This window comes from Pseudogymnoascus verrucosus, assembly GCF_001662655.1.
Source record: "Pseudogymnoascus verrucosus strain UAMH 10579 unplaced genomic scaffold scaffold_9, whole genome shotgun sequence".
NCBI lineage: Eukaryota > Fungi > Ascomycota > Leotiomycetes > Thelebolales > Thelebolaceae > Pseudogymnoascus > Pseudogymnoascus verrucosus.
This window is the reverse complement of record NW_017263660.1, coordinates 346,870-363,881: the sequence shown is the minus strand read 5'-3', so window position 1 is coordinate 363,881 and position 17,012 is coordinate 346,870. Positions and strand designations below refer to the sequence as shown.

Below are 17,012 nucleotides of genomic sequence, written 5' to 3'. Positions count from 1 at the left end.
GTATTACCTTTAGCTACTTGATAATCTAAACTCAATTCGCAAAAGTCAACACTAAAGTGAAAAAGATCAGATATGCAGGATGAATAAATTGAATTATATTTCCAACTCAACCCCTATCCCACTCCCCCTCATATTCAAAACATCCAATCATTCACCAAACCCTCCTCCGAAGAAACACCCCCAAAAAATTAACATCCCGTTCTACATCTAGAAGAACTTCTTGTACTTCGCAATAGCATCATCGAAAGCAACATCAATAGGAGCAGTGATGCTCTCAGCGATAGCACGGAACTGCTCCGGCAGCTTCGCAACAACAGCCTTGCTGAACTTATCCGTCGCCGCCTTCTGCTGCTCAAGGTTGATCAAGATAACCGGGCTGATAACCAGCAGCTGATCGAACTCGGGCTTGGTATCGACGATAGTCTGGAGGGAGGACTGGACGCCCTTAACAAGATCGGCGGTGGCGCCGGCGACCTGGATGGTCTCGTCGAAGGTGAGCTCGGCCGAGGCGGTCGCGGTCTTGGTGCCCTGGTTAATGTCGTGGAGAAGGGTGGTGCTCTGGATCAGGATGGGGATCGACTCGCCGAGACCAATCAGGCCGCCGTGGAAGTTAGAGATGGTCGCGTTGAGCTTGGAGGTGTCGCTGGAGATCTTGGCCATGGCGGCGAGGATGGAGGCGCCATCAGCGACGACGGTGGTGGCCAGAAGGGCGATGGGGAGGATGGAGAAACGCATGTTGACGGTTTGGTTGGGGGGTTGAGGGTGGAAGTGAAGGTGGTTTGTTTGGATGGATTGAAGCTTGTTGGTTTCTTACGGGAGAGGGGCAAAAGAAGGAATGGGTGGTGGGAGGACGAATTGGTTATATACTCTCTTTTATTACTCCCTCATTTGCACATGGGATCCTTTCCCTTTTTTCTCCCCCTCGCCGCGCTGACGGAGTCCGTGAGCCTAGTTCCTCCGGGGGTTGAAGGTGGGAAAGTCGATCATCATCGCATGTGGGCAGGGCACAATCGCGGGGGAACAAGATGAGGTGACATTGCGATTGGCCGCATGACAATACCCATAATTGCGGAAAGTGGAAGATCCAAGGTTTAGAAGCAGTCGGCAGCAGGGACAGCGGGCTTACTATGCTTGCAGCGTCGTAGTTTGAGGAAACACGACAGGCGATCGGCGGGGATGAAGGTGTAAACAAGACATAAAAGCGCTTAGCGTTTGCGGGGGGGAAGGAGCAAGGGTTAGATGCGATCAACCAGGATTGCGGCAGGTACGGAGTTGAGTTAGGAAGGTTAGACGGGGAGTTTAGAGGGGAAGTTAGAGGGATTAGAGGGATTAGAGGGTTTTAGAAGCGAGTTAGAGGGGTTTAGAGGCGAGTTAGAGGGGTTTAGAGAGATGTTAGTGGAGAGTTTAGGAGGAGTTTAGCAGGTTAGGCGTACTAGAGTAGTACTGGAACAAATACTGGAGCATGTGGGGAAGAACCTTGCAAAAAATGCCGCGGCTTCGGACGGGGGAAAACATGTGAATATCAGAAATTAGCTGTTGACGATCATATTGTAAACGAGTCATTATGCATTAGACTGGTACTGGGCAATTTAAATGGGTATTCTGGTTATTTTCCTGAATTTTCGACGGATCGCAGCGGCAGATAGACACGATTAGTGTACCGTGATTCTAAAGATGAAGAAGAATTGAAGCGAAGAAGATATGATATTTGATCCATCGGCGTTGTTGTTCTAGTAGAGTTTATGCGGTTTCAGCGCTATTTGTACGCGATGGTGCCATGGCGAAGTGGAGTCGGTGCCTTAAATACTAGGTACCGGATAAATAAGCATCGGACCAAGGCTCCGTGCTCCGGCATCGATCCCGTCTCCGTCCAATCCAACGTCCCTCCCGTCCACATGGCACTCAACCTCGATAAGAAGCCTTAACAAGCATCGATCCAAGATCCATTTTACCACAGAACAAAAGATATTCTACTACTGGACAATGCTGTACTGTACAGTAGATACAATTGATAAACAGTCTTCACCGCAAACCCTCTAACACCCATTCGAACACGACTGATCACAGTTATACGTGCCAATCCAGTTATCATCCCCATACACATCCAGCCCCAACAACCACCCATTCAGCACCTGCTGCAAATAATCCAAATTCTGCGGCCACCCATTCGCCTTCCCCTCCGCCGAGCACGGATAATCCGTCGTGAGCCCCCTATTCCCATTCAGCCCCAACCCCGCTGTGAACCAGCCATTATACTTCCCAAACGCCGACACAGCATTCCCACCCGCATCATCGAGCTGGCCGCGCAGGTAATTCGCCCCGGCGTCAACGTTATCCTGGATGCTGTCCGTGCAGACTCCATTCGGGTAGTTGGCGCACGAGACTTGCATCAGGCCGGGTGTTGGGCCGCCTGCGTCGGCGTTGCAGGAGGACTCTTGCATGGCGATGATGGCCAGGATTACGGGGTCGATGCCATGCCCGTCACCGGCTTTTTGGAAGTAGCTGTCGTATTGTTGGCATCGCGAGCCGACGCCGGAGTAGAAGTCGGGGCGAGAGATGTGGATCACGTCGTTGAGGTTGAGGTAGGGTGGTTCCCAGCCGTTGCCAGTCAGGCCGGTGTTGAGCCAGTCTTCGGAGCTGGAGGGGGGAGGTTAGTTGAGGGTAAGAGATGGAGTTGGGCGTGGAAACTGCTCACCCGTTTGGACCCCCTCCCGGTGTTACCTCCTCCGTGGCTCCTTGGGCGTGAGAGTTTATCCCAAGGCCGGGGTTCTTGGATTGAGCATCCCCAGTAGCGACGAGCAGTGCAGCGAGAGCTGCGTAGGTGAATTTGCCCATTTTCAAACGCTTAGATTGGTATACAGGAGGTAGGAGCTGATTCAGTTGAACTCCAAACAGAACTTAGAGGTTGGGATGAAGCTATCTTTATACCTCTCCTCAATCCCCACTCCCATACTGATTCCAAGCGTCAAGTCAATTCGGCCGTAATAGCCACCTAGCGATACCAGCTTCTTCTTCGGAACTAACTTTTCATTTAACCACACGTCAAACCCTCGCCATGACGATGATCACAGTGATCTGCAACGCTCTGACATCGCCGACTCGGCCCTACTCGTAGATCCGGACAATGCGCAGGAACGCCGAACATTTCCAAAGTTTCATCCCACGTAAACGTGCTGAAGTAAGCGTGTACAGCATATTGATAACTTCGTTTATCGTATTTCACCACACTTCGTATCCAGTGCGTGCCAAGTGGAGAAAGAACGCCGTGGGCTCTGATTTCCGGTCGAGTGCCTTGGGCGGCAGGTCGTTATCGTGGCGTTGAAGCTTGGTAAAGCCACCCGCGTGGATAACCGTAAATGACAGCGGCAATTGACAGCACTTAAAACCCCCCAAATAAACACAGAGACTCAACTCAATCTCTCTCTCATACAAGCTTAATCATCCCATCTCTGCGGGTTTCTCACCTGCATCTCGGGCATCGCGGCAGATAAACATGGCCATCGGCATCCCCATTCCCCGACGCCAAGACCATGATCGACGCTCTCGTCCGCGATTCCGCTTAGGCGCTAATGGTGGGATACAGGTTTATCTTGATGATGTGCAACTCAGCTCGCTGATCACATCTCACTCTGCTGCAGCGCGATTATCGCATCGTGCCGGGTGATGATCTGGTAACCCGGGCGGGTAGAAGATGGATTGTGTGATACTACTGGATTGACATAAGCTGATAGAGGGCGAGGATGGGACTCTACTCACTGTCGTTTACGCACGTATTTACGCACGGAGGTAGCTATGAAGTTTTAAGACTCGATTTACGTGAGATATAGAGTAGGAAGGTGATATATAATATGCCCGTCCATAGTCAACCCAAAAACCGCCGATTCGTCGAAGCTTCGAATGGCAGGGGGGCTGAATCATGCAACGGCGGTTTTTGGTTGGGAACCGTGCGGAGATGTCGTATTACCCCGCAGTCACTCTATGATATCTTAAGGTTTTAAGACGCTGGGGGCAGGGTGCGGTATGTGGGTTACTGGCTCGGGGCATCTGAGTTAATGGACATTAAAGGTCCGTGTGGCAACTATTGGTCTCTGAAGGTAGGCGTATATTGGAGGGTCACTCATTAGGATTGTTATGCTAACAGTTACCCTCCAGTACAGGGTTTTAGACAGACACTGTAACAGAGTGGTGGCCGACCAGTTACCCTCCAGCATGGAATTCTGGACAGGCACTGTAAAAATTAACACGAGGAGTGGTGGCGGACCAGTTGCCAAGATCTGGCCGACGCAGAGGTGTGAGATCCCATTGAAATATAACTAAAAATAATTTTGCTCCATTCGTCAACCCGTATCGTGCATCCAGAATCGTCTCCAATACCTTTGCAGCAACTATCAAAATCATTCACAACTACACCAACTCCCTCCTCTTCGACCCATCCCTCTGCCTCACCTCAACCACCACCCCCCCAGGGGCCTTAACTTCCATCTGCGTACTCCCCTTCGTCCCCGTCCAACTCGCCTCAATCCACCCTCCCTCGGGCAACGGCATCTTCCCCTTCGCCCACTCCAACCCCAACCCCTCCACAACCTCCCAAACCGGATCAAACACCCACCCCACCACCCCCGTCGCCGCATTCCTCTCCCTCCTTACACCCAAGATGAAGTCCGTGTAAACATACGTCGGCGCTCCGCCCCAGGGGTGATTCAAGCTGGTGAATAACCCGATCCCTGGGCTGCCATCGGGGAAGACATATTCCCATGATGAGCCTGTGCGGAACTGATTCTGGTTGAGCATTTTCGGCCAGTATACTTCGAGCAGGTCCTTGATCACAGGGACGACGACGCTAGCGGCGACGTTGAGCTGGGTGTGTGCGAGGAATAGGGATTCAAGCAAGAATCCCTGGACGTTGGGTGAGAGTTGGGTGCCGGGGCCGTTGCCGATTGCGGTAGAGTCTTTGTACCCGATTTGGTAGAAGAGGTCGCTCAGCTTTTGGATCCCAGTTGTGGCTTGTGTGGTATTGGCTATTCCGGCGCGGATGGTGAAGGCGGTGGCGAGGAGGGCGGTGTCGCCTAGGTGGTCAAGGGACATGCTGTATGCGCCTAGGGTTTTGGACCATAGCTGGTCGTTTACGGCTTTGCTGATGGTCCTGGAGAGACTTGTGTAGTAATCAGCTGTTTCGGTATCTTTGAGGGCTTTGGCGATTTCAACAAGCTTGTTGAGGGCAATTACGAATAATGCTGTTGGGGCCGTGGCGTGCTGTGTGTTCTGGGCTGTGAACCAGAATGCATCGGGAGCTGCAAAGAGGTTGGTCTTGGTGTCGAGATAGCGAGAAACAAGCGTCTTGACGAGGAACTTCGTTCCATTCCAGTGTTTGCTTAATAAATCCAAGTCGTTTGTCAGAGTGTAATAATCTCCGATAGTAACCAAGAAAAAGAAATGGTAGTCGGTCTGGCCAAATTGCAATGGGTAGAGTATGTCTCTGTACTGCTTCCCTACTCCCATCGGTGCTTGCATGGGAACCAGTCCTGCACCAGGCCCATCCAGGAACTGCCAGTCGAATTCAAAGTCGATCATGCTCTGGATATAGTCATAGCGGCCAGTACTGACTGCAATCATCCGAGCCGTGTGCACGAAATCACCGATCCATATCTCTCGATCCCTCGCAGACCCATCCAAGCAAACAGCACGGGGGTTCATGGCTATCCCATATTCTTCGTAGACATCATCCCCCGTGAGAGAGTTGGTGTAGAGTACTGAGCCGTCTTGACCAATAACCTCGACGTCTCTATAGTACGCTGCCTGGTTCAAGAAGGGTCCGAATCCAAAGGTGCCATCTGTGAGCGCAGAAGTACCAATGCCAGGGTGGATGTATGGCTTAAAGGGCTCGCCGGGAACAAATGCGGCGTGTGTCCCATTAATCGAGATATTGTATCCCGTAGAGGTGATGGACGTAGTAATGCGATACCACTCATTATCCGCCAAATCCATCGGCACATTGAAGTTCTGAGCAGGCGCAGAAGGCAGCAGCTGCTGGTTAATAATGCTGAATCCATAGCCGGCAATAAGACTATTCGGTTTCAACTGTAGCGGAGATGTGCTCAGAAGCTTGGGTCCTCCAGTGCTTAAGACAAAATATGGCCCATAGCCGCCATTAGGACCTGCAGCAACTCTCCATCCCACTCCGCCTGTGACGATCTTCGTTGAGAAAGACATCTCGTAATTTTTAAAGCCAGTACCCCGCAGAGAAATGGCGGGATACTGACCGCGGACCAGGGCTCCCTCGCTGCTGACTTCCCAGGTTGAAGGTTGCGACTTTGCCTCGACACAGGCCAGGTCTAAAGACCGGGCACCAAGGCCCCAGACTCCATCGTGGACGTTATTCGAGGTCGAGAATGCCCCGGGGAGTTCATTGAGTGGCCTGATATCGACAGATGCTCTAAAGCCTACGCCGTTGATGGTGATGGGCTCCTTCGATAGGAGAGTTATCGATTGCCAACGCTGACCACCCTGAATGAAGAAAGACGTCGTCGATCCGGCCGTGGAGACATTGAAGGTCTCCGTGCGGAAAGAATTCATAAGACCGTTGACGTACAAGAAGGGTCCATTTGACCATGGCTCCTTCAAACCTCCAAATGGCTCAGAGTACTTCAGTTCGATCTGGGCACCAGATGCAGAAACGGATGAGACTTCAACAAAGGGAAATCCAGCAACGTTTGCTCCATAGTCGAGAGTAACGACGGGGTTTGCAGCGTCCAGCTTCAGTGGCTCGCCCGCATATTTCACAAGGCCGTCAATTACTGGCCCGGTGCCAATAGCATAGGCAACCGGGGTATAAGAGCGTCCGGCGTCTGGAGCAGCATCTGCCAGATTAATTGCCCATAGCCAGAATAAGAATGTGTTATAAAACTGAAAACATTTGATAAAAAAGACCATCATTTCGATGGCCGAGGCAGTAAAATTTGGCAACCAAGATCAGTTAAATCTCGATAAGCGCAAAGGGAGGAAGTAAGTGACACCCCCAATATATATGTATTAAAATGGAAATGATATATATGCCTAGTGTAACCGTTGGATTTAATTTGAAGCTTGTGACATAAATGTACATTTGACCTCTTGAATCTCGTGACGGAACAGGTAAAACAGGTTGTCGGGGTAATGAGAACCGAACTGGCGAATGGTATCAGAAGAACGATCCCAACCCCCTCCTCACCTGGCGATTGAGAACCGACTGGCGAATGGTATCAGAAGAACGATCCCAACCCCCTCCTCACCTGGCGATCTTTACCCCACAATCTTGAGAATTAGAGTTTATATCGGATATGTATAATTGTTTCAGATAGGAGTCCGAGGAATGGACGAATCGATGGAATCCGTGGGAGTTGCTGAAAACAGCTTCCGAACCTGGTGTGAAAGCTGTACCCTCCAACACGATGTGCTCCAATAGAACAAATGTCACGCAGATTTTGTCAGATGCCGTTGCATTCTTCGGGAAATAGTCGCAATAGCTGTTGGATATCGGTAATTAGAGAAATTATATATATTGCAGTTCATTCATCGTCTGGAGACAGGAGATTGATCTGTCAGGTGTTGAAGTTCAGGACTTGTACGCCCGATCTGGCTAGATTGGTGAAGTACTGGAGCTTGGCTGTCTTAGGCTAGTCACTTGGCATCACTTGGCATTAATAGGTCGACGCACGTGATATACACATGCGCCTCGTCGTCGATGTCCCACCTGCTCAGCACTTTGTATCGGTCAATCTGTAGTCATCTGGATACCCCGTGTTCTCCCAGCTCTCCCAAAACTTCGCGCCACACTGCAGCGACGTGATATTCTCATAAACGACACAGAAAACAACCAGGGCCATGATTATCGAGAGGAAAGCGGTGGCGCCGAGGTGTGGGCTCAGAGGGAGGCAGATGATAATGATGCCTATAACAGGACGCATAATTAGGCGGAGGTGCTAATTTCAAGGTCAGCGAGGTGAATCTCAATAGCTCTGAATATACCAACCTTTGGCAGCATCAATGTCCCCGGAGGGTCATCTGACCGGTGCAACATCGCAATCACATACAGGCAGAGAATGCCTATGCCAAGTCCACCGCACAGTAGCCAAAGCTCTGCGCCTTCGAGTTCCTCTGTCTTTGTGCTCGCAGCTGCGACGTGTCCCCCAACCAGCATGGAGGCTACCAACGGTAAGTGCATCATGACCCAAGTGAATGCTGTGATGATGCTGTGCCTGATGGCATGCTCGAACTGAAGCGATCCATCATTGTGCACATAAAGCCAGTTGAAACAGAATGCGATGATAAGTGTCCAGATTGCCCTCAGGAGTCTGACATTGAACCCAGAAGCTGCGGGGTGGCCGACTATAATCGCATACAAGAACTCTCCCAGGACAATAATGTAGAACGCCGCGAATCGGTCAATCTCGTGTCCAATATCGGCAGCGGTGGTGTACTTTGAGCGCGTAATACGCTTCGCAATGGGCGAATAGCAGAAGACCCAGAGAATCTCCTCAACGATGATGCCGACGGCTGCCACGGCGATCTTGCTGCGGAGAGAGAGCGACTCCATGTACAATGGGATGTAAAGCAGCAGAGCGAAGAAGGAACAAACAAACCAAAGACGTTGCTGCGCGCGATGGTGGTAGCTAGAGAATGAATAGACCAGATGCGCGGTGTTGGCAGACAGGCGTGCCGTCATGTAGGCTCCAACTGTGGCGCGCATAGCGGTGAGGTCCTCGTCGACGAGTACAGCGTTGTTGCCGTAGACGACGAGTACCGCCATGATCCAGAGAATCAGAATGCGCTGGCCGAGATCATCGTTATAGAACGAGTTCATCAGCTCGCGCAGGTCACTCCAGATGTGCCATGATGGGGACAGGATGAGCTACAAACACTTAGGCGCTGAAATACACAATGGCAAAAGTCTAGATGTGAGACTTACAATGTATTTTACCACCTGAACACCAGAGGGGTGTTCAGCGAGGCCATCGGCGAAACTTGCAAGGATAGCAACGTAGAGTAAATCTAGGAACAGCTCAAACCTTCCGGCCTGTCTCTCCTCGTTACTCAGCTTTTTCAGCACCCCATTTTCAAACCACTGTAGCGCAAGCGGCTGGCGGAAAAGAGCGCGCTTCTTCGGCCCCGAAGTCGATGTCTGGGTTAATGGCTGGGTAAGTGATGGCTGAGCATCAGTATTCTCTGGCTGAGCATCAGCGTTTTCTGCCATGTTGCCTGCCTCGCGATAGATATCTTTTATCACCCCCTCAAAAAAATCCCGTGGCCAGGGAGATACCCCTATGGTATTTATGTCACGTCAATGCGGGTCGGGGGGTAACTCTTAGTAGGCTTATTAACGTGATCTGCAGGCTTGGCATAGCTTCGTCAAATGAAAAATGAGAATTGGGATCCATTGATTGGCGAATGATCGGCACGAAGCGAAAAAGTGCCGGGGCGAATGACAGGACGGCTTGGTATTCAGCTCCACGAAGGTTTGTCTTGCGGTTGGTTGTGCTTCCTCAAGGGTCATTATTAATATAGCATTTTCTTGGGTCGAGCAGTCCATGTGCTTGACATTTCCTGACATGGTTCCCTATATGAGACTCGTTCCTGGGGGAATAGTCAATAGTTCAAAGTCGGACAGATTGAAGGTTGATTGGTCCGGTGGACCTTTGAGTTCCTCCGGACTCCGGAATATCCAACCCATACTTAAGAACTCTAGACCCATGACCAATTTACCTTAAAGATTCAAATCGCAGTATCAGAACCAGCAATAAAGACTATGTCGAAAGATAAGAGTGATCGCGAGTATGACCTTGTGGTTGTCGGTGCAACGGGCTATACCGGTACCATTACCGCAACGCACATCGCCGAGCACCTTCCAACGAACCTGAAATGGGCTATCGCTGGAAGATCCGGCGTGAAGCTCGAGGCTCTGGCCGCAGAACTGAAGAAGCTATCTCCAGATAGATTGCAGCCAGGTACGATTCACCTACATAATGCTGTAGAGCTATAGCTTACGGCTTCGTAGCAATCGAGATCGTAGATGTTGAAGACAAGTCTAAATTGAGCTCCCTTGTCAAAAAGGCAAGGGTGTGCATTAGCGTTGTCTCGTACCATCATGTCGGGGCAGAAGTCATAGAGGCGTGCATCAAGAACCGGACAGATTATATTGATACGTAAGTGGGCAAGAGAACTACACGTGTCATAACCATCCTATTCCTGGGCTAACTATGTATCAAAATATAGTGCTGGCAGTGTACTTCATATACGAAATTGGATTGATAAGTATCATAAAGCAGCCGAGTTAGCAGGCGTCGTTGTAAGTTACTATTCTACTTGACTACTTCTTTACACGACGCTAATCCTACCAACAGCTCATCCATTCCTGTGGCGCTTTCAGCGCCCCCCAGGACCTCCTCACATGGGCATCTGTTCGGGAACTAGCAAAAAAGTTCTCTATGAAGACCAAGGAGCTAGTTTTATCTGTGGTTAGCATCGCATCGGACCCAAGCGGCGGAACCATCGAGTCGATGATGGAGCGAGGAGCCTTTGGAGCCGAGGTTCTGGAAAAAGCCCAGCAGCCGTGGTACCTGTCCCCAACTATGGGCAAGCAATCATCGAACTCGACGAATTTCTTCGGCATGCGTCACGACTCGTTCCTCGGAGGCCTGTCGGCGAGCGCTATAAACGCTGTGCAGAACAGAGCTGTCATCCATAGGACGTGGGGTCTGTTAGGCGGCGGCAAGGATTACGGGCCAAATTTTCAATACAACGAGTACAAAAAGGCGTCGTCGACACTTGCTGGGGTGTTCCAGATACTTAATACCAGAGCGATAGGGCTACTACTAACCATTCCCCCCTTGAAGGCCATTGCAATGATGTTCTTACCAGTTCCAGGCGAAGGCCCTGATCTGGAGAAAGAAAAAAACTACCGGGTCGAGATGGAAGCAGTCGCGATCGCAGACGTAGATGATGACAAGGCGGCCCCGAAGGTATATTCCCACTTTGCTTATCCAGGGGGTCCATACCATACAACAGGTGCATTCCTCGCCCAAGGGGCGGCTTCGTTGCTCTACGTTAGGAAGTTAGAAGGCGGTGCTGTGGGTGGCTTACTTACTCCTGCTTTTCTGGGAGCGGATCTTATAGAAAGGATTCAGGGAGTTGGAGCGGAGCTTAGCACAAAGATAGTGTAATTTTCAGACGTGTTATATATGTTCCGGCCCAACCGTGAGCTATTCTACCTCATGAGGTGGCCGTCTTGTACGACATAACTCTGACACTCCCAGTAACCCTGAAAATGCAATGGATCGCTAATTCGGATGTGAAGAATTTCGATGCCTTGCGCTGTAGTGGTCACTATCTCGTAGCTCGGATTGACAGCGAGATCAAACGTAAGGGCATTAAAAACGCACTGTTGCAGGTATTTTTTTTCCTGCTTCGTTTGCCGTTTTTATGTTGTTTATATTTCGCTCGCCGAAGTTGAAGGACTTCAGTCGGAGGGGGAGAGAGGGTCAGGAGGGGCGGGTGAGGCCAAACAATAGTCTCCATTACAGCGCCAATATATACGCCAGAAGAGCTGTCAAAGCCAGTGAACCCCCCGGGATCTTGAATGCCCCACTGGTAACCGTGGGCTTGGGTGGCTCGACATGGGTAAGGGTAACATTTCCCCTCCTTGAAGCACACGATACACCACTCTGATCGTACCTAGTCGTGTTCACCAAGCTCTTCGAAAAAGTGTCGCAATCGAGATTCCCAGTCGAATTGACCATAATTGTATTCCTCGTCTCATTTAGAGCGGGGAAATCAAGACTAGAATGCCAGATTAGTCTCATCCGCTCGAAAGCGCGGCAGGGTGCCGCGGGGAGGTGGTAAGACAGCACTCACGTATCGATTTCGCCATAAATTGCTATGCTACTGACATCGACTAGACTTGGAAAAGTAAGGTTGATGGCTGGCCCTCCCGTAAAGTTGAGCAATAGCTTGTTAATATGTCTGAGCTTTGGCAAATTCAAGCTCGTTATCGAAGCCGCATTGTTGATGGTCATGGTATTGGCGATATTAACAAGGTCGGGTAGATCGATGCTAGTAACATTAGTAGGTAATAGGAGGCCGTTATCCTCATAAGTTCCCTCGTAGGTGCCTCTGATCCCAAGACCATATAGTTCAGTCAAGCCGGGCACTTCCAGCGGCCCTGTGTAGTTGTGAGACGTGGTTAGGTGGCCCAATTGTTTACGACAACCAACGGGAACAGGCTCCTTCGTGCTATCGATCATAAACCACCTTGCATTGTAGAGTTTGGTATCACATTCGTATACAGTTTCTGCGCAGCGGACAAACAAGTCCACATCTTCTGTGACATCGAAGTAGAACTCCGCATCTGTAGTTTTAGCAGTATCCTCCAAAGTAGGACCGCACTCCCTATCTGTGTATCCATAAATTAGCCAGGGAAACATCAAAATAGGGTAAACAAGAGGCACGTACTATAGGCAGCAATCGCGGCTGCAAGCCCCACGATAGACAGGCCGACAAGATAGCGGGAGAACATCATCTTTCTAAATCCGTAAGTCGCTCACCGTCTCGAGCGTGATATATTATTGAAGATCCCATACATTTTTGGGTCCCCTCATCTTTATCCCATATTTTAATACTGTTGCCTTGAGACTGTTAACTTATTTAATTTAACATGCCAATTTGGTTGGCCGTAGAGAAGTTGGCATTCCTTATGAAGCTTGGCAAGACTGGGCGTTGGGGACCGCTTGTAGGGGTGAGACGGCTCGTGACAAATTGGAAATTGAAGAACTACACCAATCTCACGATCTTCACCATAGCTTGAACTATCAGTATATATTCAACTATTCTCGAAGAACAATCACATACGACCATAGACTTAAAGAGAATTGGGGTTCATAAGGCTAAATATTGTTAATTTGACCAACTCTTCCACTTGTAGTATAAATTATATATTAATAATATTCATATTAGCATTCTAGATTCTTTAAAAAAAAATCGGGAGCTTTGACTTGATAAACAAGACAGAAAATTTGACTCTATCTACTATGCCCTTACAACGACGGTACCTGTCGACGATGAACTTAAGGTTCCAGCAGCACTGTACAGCATGCAGTTTTGGTAATATCTTGTATCATAGATCACAGCGTGGCAATAGGCGCCCCAGGAATTACACCACGACAAACAATTTTGTAAGTTTGGCTCGTTTGTGGTGGCGAATGTGGTTCCAGACATGGTGGCACTACATGAGACGGTGAAGCTTGCACCACTGTAGACGTTAGCGCCACTGGTGAAGCCCGAAGGGCAATTGACAACAGCCGGGACGGTGACTATGGCGGTGACGGCGGTAGTTGTTGAGACGAGATTTAACTGTGTCGTGGAACTAGTGGTGGTGCTGGGGATGGTGACAGTATTTGTTGCTGCGGTGGTGATGGTACCTGTGGCGACTTGCGAGCACGCCGATGAAATCGATGCTGCTTCCCAATTTGAGATAGACGCTGGTGTAGCGATGGCTCGCTTGGCAACGACGTCGCGCTTGTATGCTGCGGCTGTGATAGTGGCACTGATTTCGTCAGTTTGTGCGTTTAATGGCAAGTAATACACGTTTAGGGAAGAAACGGAGCGGTACATACGTAGTAGTGGTGTGTACAACCACAGTGGATGTTTCTTGTGCAGTAGCAACAACAACTGTGGTTGTATAAGTTGTATCGAATACAGTAGAGGTTGCTGTTGGTGCTGAATACTCGTTATACGAGGTACAGAAATCGCCGCCAACACTCTGAAGGTAATCGATGTCGCTCGGGCACACTGGAAGTCCTGGTGATGCATCGTTGGAATAGGAGAAGCCGTAAGTGACCGTATAGTGATCATCGCCATTCCATTGACCCTTTGGCTAGTTAGCATACGACGGACTTGAAGAGGAAAGACAATCCCCCGCGACTTACATTATTCGTTGCGTATGAGAGGTCCCAGGGTTGGGTGTACATAGCGCAGTATTGCCCCTGAGGAGCGCCATTCTTAGACAACAGATACGTGACAAAAAACTTGCAGATCATAGGTACGCCGTCAGCAGGTGGATGAGCAATGTCAAACTCATTTGTAGAAGCACACGTCTGTGCACAGAGGTTGGGATCGAAGGTGCTTGTTGTATACATCCTGGAGCCCATATAGGTATCATTCCCATTACAATCCAAAGGGGCATTGATGGCATTGTTCCCAAGTGATTGAACCGTGAAGCCCTCAACGGCAGGAGATTCGGTAGTCATGTATCCGTTGGACCCGGCAATGACGACGTGGAAGTCGCTTCTCCATTGTCCAGTGTTGAGGGCGTTCTCCGCAGCAACGTAACCACCCCAGAACGAGCATTTGATAACCGTCGTCGAGGGCGGATCCATGCAACCCGTGCCTGCCTCAACTGAAGGATCGCGTTCGAAGAAGATATTGAAACCGTAGCAACTATCCATTTGAGAGCATTGGGCAGCGCACTGAGACGTGTCGTATGTGTTAAGGGTGGTATATCCCATATACCCATACGCATTGACACTTGCTTGCAGGTTGGTGAAGGTGTTTGTGTATCCAGGAGGGGTTGGAGCACCAGAGGCGCTCGATGCGAAGGAGGCATAGGCAAGGAAAGCCGAATCCGTGTCTGGCGATGGGACAGGTCCTGCTCCCGCCGGCTGTAGGGAGCATGCAGTCCTTCCCACGAGTTTTCGCTTTTCCACAGGCGTGTCAACAATCAGAGGAACTCCAGCTGATTCGGTGGCAGCAGTAAGATCATAGGTGGCTGATTGGGCCGTGGGTCCTATGGCAATCGACGCGGGAGTTGGGTCCGGCGCGGCATCCACGAGCTCGAAGTCAATATCCTGACGAGGGACCAAAGGGGATGCGGCCGCGAGAGCCAAAAGGGCATTGAAAACCACGACAGCCTTCATCTCGGCGGATTTTGGGGTCGAAACTTAGGTGAAATTGAGAAGGACTAGAAAAGGACCGCTCGGGACACGATCGGAATCGATGCGTTCTCTGAAGAATGACTTGATAATTGTCGGTGGACAACAGTGGATAGGAGATTTAGAAGGAGCACCGGATTCCCAAGTTTATATAGAGGCAGGCAGTGCTCTTCGCTTCTCTTCTGGATCCTCGAGGTTCAGAGGAACCCTTCCTCCCAACTGCCGGTCCATTCATTCCTAGGTTCCCCTCGATAGACAAAAGAAAGAACATGATCTCGAGTCTGAGCATTATGTTAACTATTGATTATCTGACGTCCTCAGCTACTGCTGTGGGTCTCACCATGTGCCTGTCCCTGGGTCTCTACCACGTTTATGACAGGTTAAGCAAGTGGGACCTGCTACGAATAAGGCGGCCATCGCTACTCTGGACTAGATGCGGACTATTAACAACGCCAGAGATTTTCGATAGATTGGCCCAAAAGTGGTCGGTGGAGTAGTATCAGACCTTGTGGTAGGGCATAATTCGGGCACTAGTAAATCAACGCATCTTCTAGTTGATGCGAGGATGTTCCCGCTAGCGCGTTTCCCCCACCCTCTATCAGCTCCTATTCTGACGCCGTAATATTGGGAGTCGTTCTACGTGTACAGAGTACGCGTGGACACGTTCTCGTATTTTGGACATCCGCAAGGTCGGCCGTCGGTGAGCTAGCCATACCAGGAGGAGTAAGATAAGCCGAGCTTCCCTAACTTCCCCATGGCATCCACTAGGGTCCGCTTTTCCAGTATTTGCCTATGTCTTCGTCAGGCACAGAGAATGCGCAAATACGGTGGCGCTTAGCTAGAAAGCTTGAGGAGAGCTGAGAGGCCAAATTAGATGCCCCATGCATGTTGCGACCCCATACACTATTGAAAAGCTTAACTCGATCAAGGGCTAGGGTAGCCACGTGGGCCTAGGCCTACCTAGTCCTGCCACAGAGGCAAATAGACGCCTTCCAGCCCAGCCTACCCATGGCCATAATGGTGCGGCGCTCGATAGTGTGCTTGCTCTCCTCTTTTCAACAACCTGGACCACACAGTAGTTGCCTACACGGCCCAGTGATCCCAAGAGTGGCTTACACAGCCAGCCGTAGGCGGAGGAGTGGTACGGGTCGTAGTACATGCAGGGCAACGGGGAAGCCGATGGGTGATTATTGAGCGCCGCCAGCTCCAGAAACTCATTCATCTCGTTTATTGTGATACAGCGCACCGTCCCATTCCCTTCGACCCGTCCCATCCCGCGAGCCAGCCAGCCAGCCAACTAATCCCCCTATAATCATACACCGCCCCTTCCCCAACTACTCCCTCGACGCATAACACGCACTAGCTGCCGAACGCCTTGTTGATCTCCCACCCATCAACCGCCTCCTTGGTAACCCCCGTCTTCTCGATCGCCAGCGGGATCGCCGCCCAGGGCCCAACCCCCATTAGCAGCAGCGCGACGCCAACAACGCTCGCCGTGATGTACTTGCCGAGGACGCGCGGCCCAAGCCGCGCCGCCGTGCTGCGCTTCATTATCAGCAGAATGCCCGCCACGCCGTCGTTGATTTAGCCCGCGTTGCCGCCGTGGATGCTGCCGTCCTTTGCGAACGCAGGCTCGATGCGACTGAGCGACTTGACCGTGATGCCCGCGCGCACGCTGTCGTCCTTTGTCACCGTGATCTGTCTTCGGGTCCTCGTACTGCACTGGCAAGCAATAAAATATAATAGGCTTTTATCGCCTCGTTCCGCCCTTCCCCGCACCTCCATCCTCCGCAACCTCTCTTCCAGCGGTATCTTTAAACCCACTCGACATCTCCAACTCCCCCCTCTGGCATCAAACCTCGTACGTTCCACAGCCGCAACTCCAACCAACCGCAAACTCCTACCGCAAACTCTCACCGTAGACTCCCACCGCAAACTGCCATCGCAAACTGCCACCGCAACTGCGTTTCCCATCTCCGTCATCGATGTCCTACTTCTGCTTTGTAACCATATGCTCATTGTGCTCCTTAGCTGTAAATAACTAGTGCTTCGATA

General features: G+C 50.7%; 8 protein-coding genes across 8 annotated transcripts; 1 reads left to right on the top strand and 7 right to left on the bottom strand.

The window, feature by feature from the left end:
• Positions 1–123: 123 nt before the first annotated feature.
• VE01_02400 (uncharacterized protein) lies at positions 124–1,275 on the bottom strand. The gene has a single exon (XM_018271910.2). The coding sequence runs from the start codon at positions 733–735 to the stop codon at positions 208–210; it is 528 nt and encodes a 175-aa protein (XP_018132643.1). The 5' UTR covers positions 736–1,275; the 3' UTR covers positions 124–207.
• A 758-nt stretch (positions 1,276–2,033) lies between these two features.
• Positions 2,034–3,839, bottom strand: VE01_02399 (uncharacterized protein). Its single transcript, XM_018271909.2, has 3 exons — positions 3,757–3,839; positions 2,696–3,706; positions 2,034–2,637 (listed from the first exon to the last, which is right to left on the bottom strand). The coding sequence occupies exons 2-3, from the start codon at positions 2,833–2,835 to the stop codon at positions 2,037–2,039; spliced, it is 741 nt and encodes a 246-aa protein (XP_018132636.1). The 5' UTR covers positions 2,836–3,706; positions 3,757–3,839; the 3' UTR covers positions 2,034–2,036.
• A 445-nt stretch (positions 3,840–4,284) lies between these two features.
• Positions 4,285–6,933, bottom strand: VE01_02398 (uncharacterized protein; the record flags this gene model as incomplete). The annotated part of the gene is made up of 1 exon (XM_018271908.2): positions 4,285–6,933. One exon carries the CDS (start codon positions 6,931–6,933, stop codon positions 4,405–4,407), a length of 2,529 nt encoding a protein of 842 aa, XP_018132637.1. The 3' UTR covers positions 4,285–4,404.
• An 800-nt stretch (positions 6,934–7,733) lies between these two features.
• Positions 7,734–9,229, bottom strand: VE01_02397 (uncharacterized protein; the record flags this gene model as incomplete). The annotated part of the gene is made up of 3 exons (XM_018271907.1): positions 7,734–7,958; positions 8,009–8,887; positions 8,945–9,229. The coding sequence occupies 3 exons, from the start codon at positions 9,227–9,229 to the stop codon at positions 7,734–7,736; spliced, it is 1,389 nt and encodes a 462-aa protein (XP_018132630.1).
• Positions 9,230–9,748: 519 nt separating this feature from the next.
• VE01_02396 (uncharacterized protein) lies at positions 9,749–11,208 on the top strand. The gene is made up of 4 exons (XM_018271906.2): positions 9,749–9,980; positions 10,031–10,178; positions 10,249–10,321; positions 10,377–11,208. Exons 1-4 carry the CDS (start codon positions 9,782–9,784, stop codon positions 11,193–11,195), a joined length of 1,239 nt encoding a protein of 412 aa, XP_018132631.1. The 5' UTR covers positions 9,749–9,781; the 3' UTR covers positions 11,196–11,208.
• Positions 11,130–12,671, bottom strand: VE01_02395 (uncharacterized protein). Its single transcript, XM_018271905.2, has 3 exons — positions 12,484–12,671; positions 11,887–12,424; positions 11,130–11,811 (listed from the first exon to the last, which is right to left on the bottom strand). The coding sequence occupies exons 1-3, from the start codon at positions 12,548–12,550 to the stop codon at positions 11,550–11,552; spliced, it is 867 nt and encodes a 288-aa protein (XP_018132810.1). The 5' UTR covers positions 12,551–12,671; the 3' UTR covers positions 11,130–11,549.
• A 234-nt stretch (positions 12,672–12,905) lies between these two features.
• On the bottom strand, positions 12,906–15,168 carry VE01_02394 (uncharacterized protein). Its single transcript, XM_018271904.2, has 3 exons — positions 13,956–15,168; positions 13,644–13,897; positions 12,906–13,573 (listed from the first exon to the last, which is right to left on the bottom strand). The coding sequence occupies exons 1-3, from the start codon at positions 14,940–14,942 to the stop codon at positions 13,057–13,059; spliced, it is 1,758 nt and encodes a 585-aa protein (XP_018132633.1). The 5' UTR covers positions 14,943–15,168; the 3' UTR covers positions 12,906–13,056.
• Positions 15,169–15,726: 558 nt separating this feature from the next.
• Positions 15,727–16,788, bottom strand: POT1_1 (3-ketoacyl-CoA thiolase with broad chain length specificity; the record flags this gene model as incomplete). The annotated part of the gene is made up of 4 exons (XM_018271903.2): positions 15,727–15,747; positions 15,918–16,502; positions 16,585–16,679; positions 16,737–16,788. The coding sequence occupies 3 exons, from the start codon at positions 16,786–16,788 to the stop codon at positions 16,317–16,319; spliced, it is 333 nt and encodes a 110-aa protein (XP_018132626.1). The 3' UTR covers positions 15,727–15,747; positions 15,918–16,316.
• Positions 16,789–17,012: the final 224 nt, after the last annotated feature.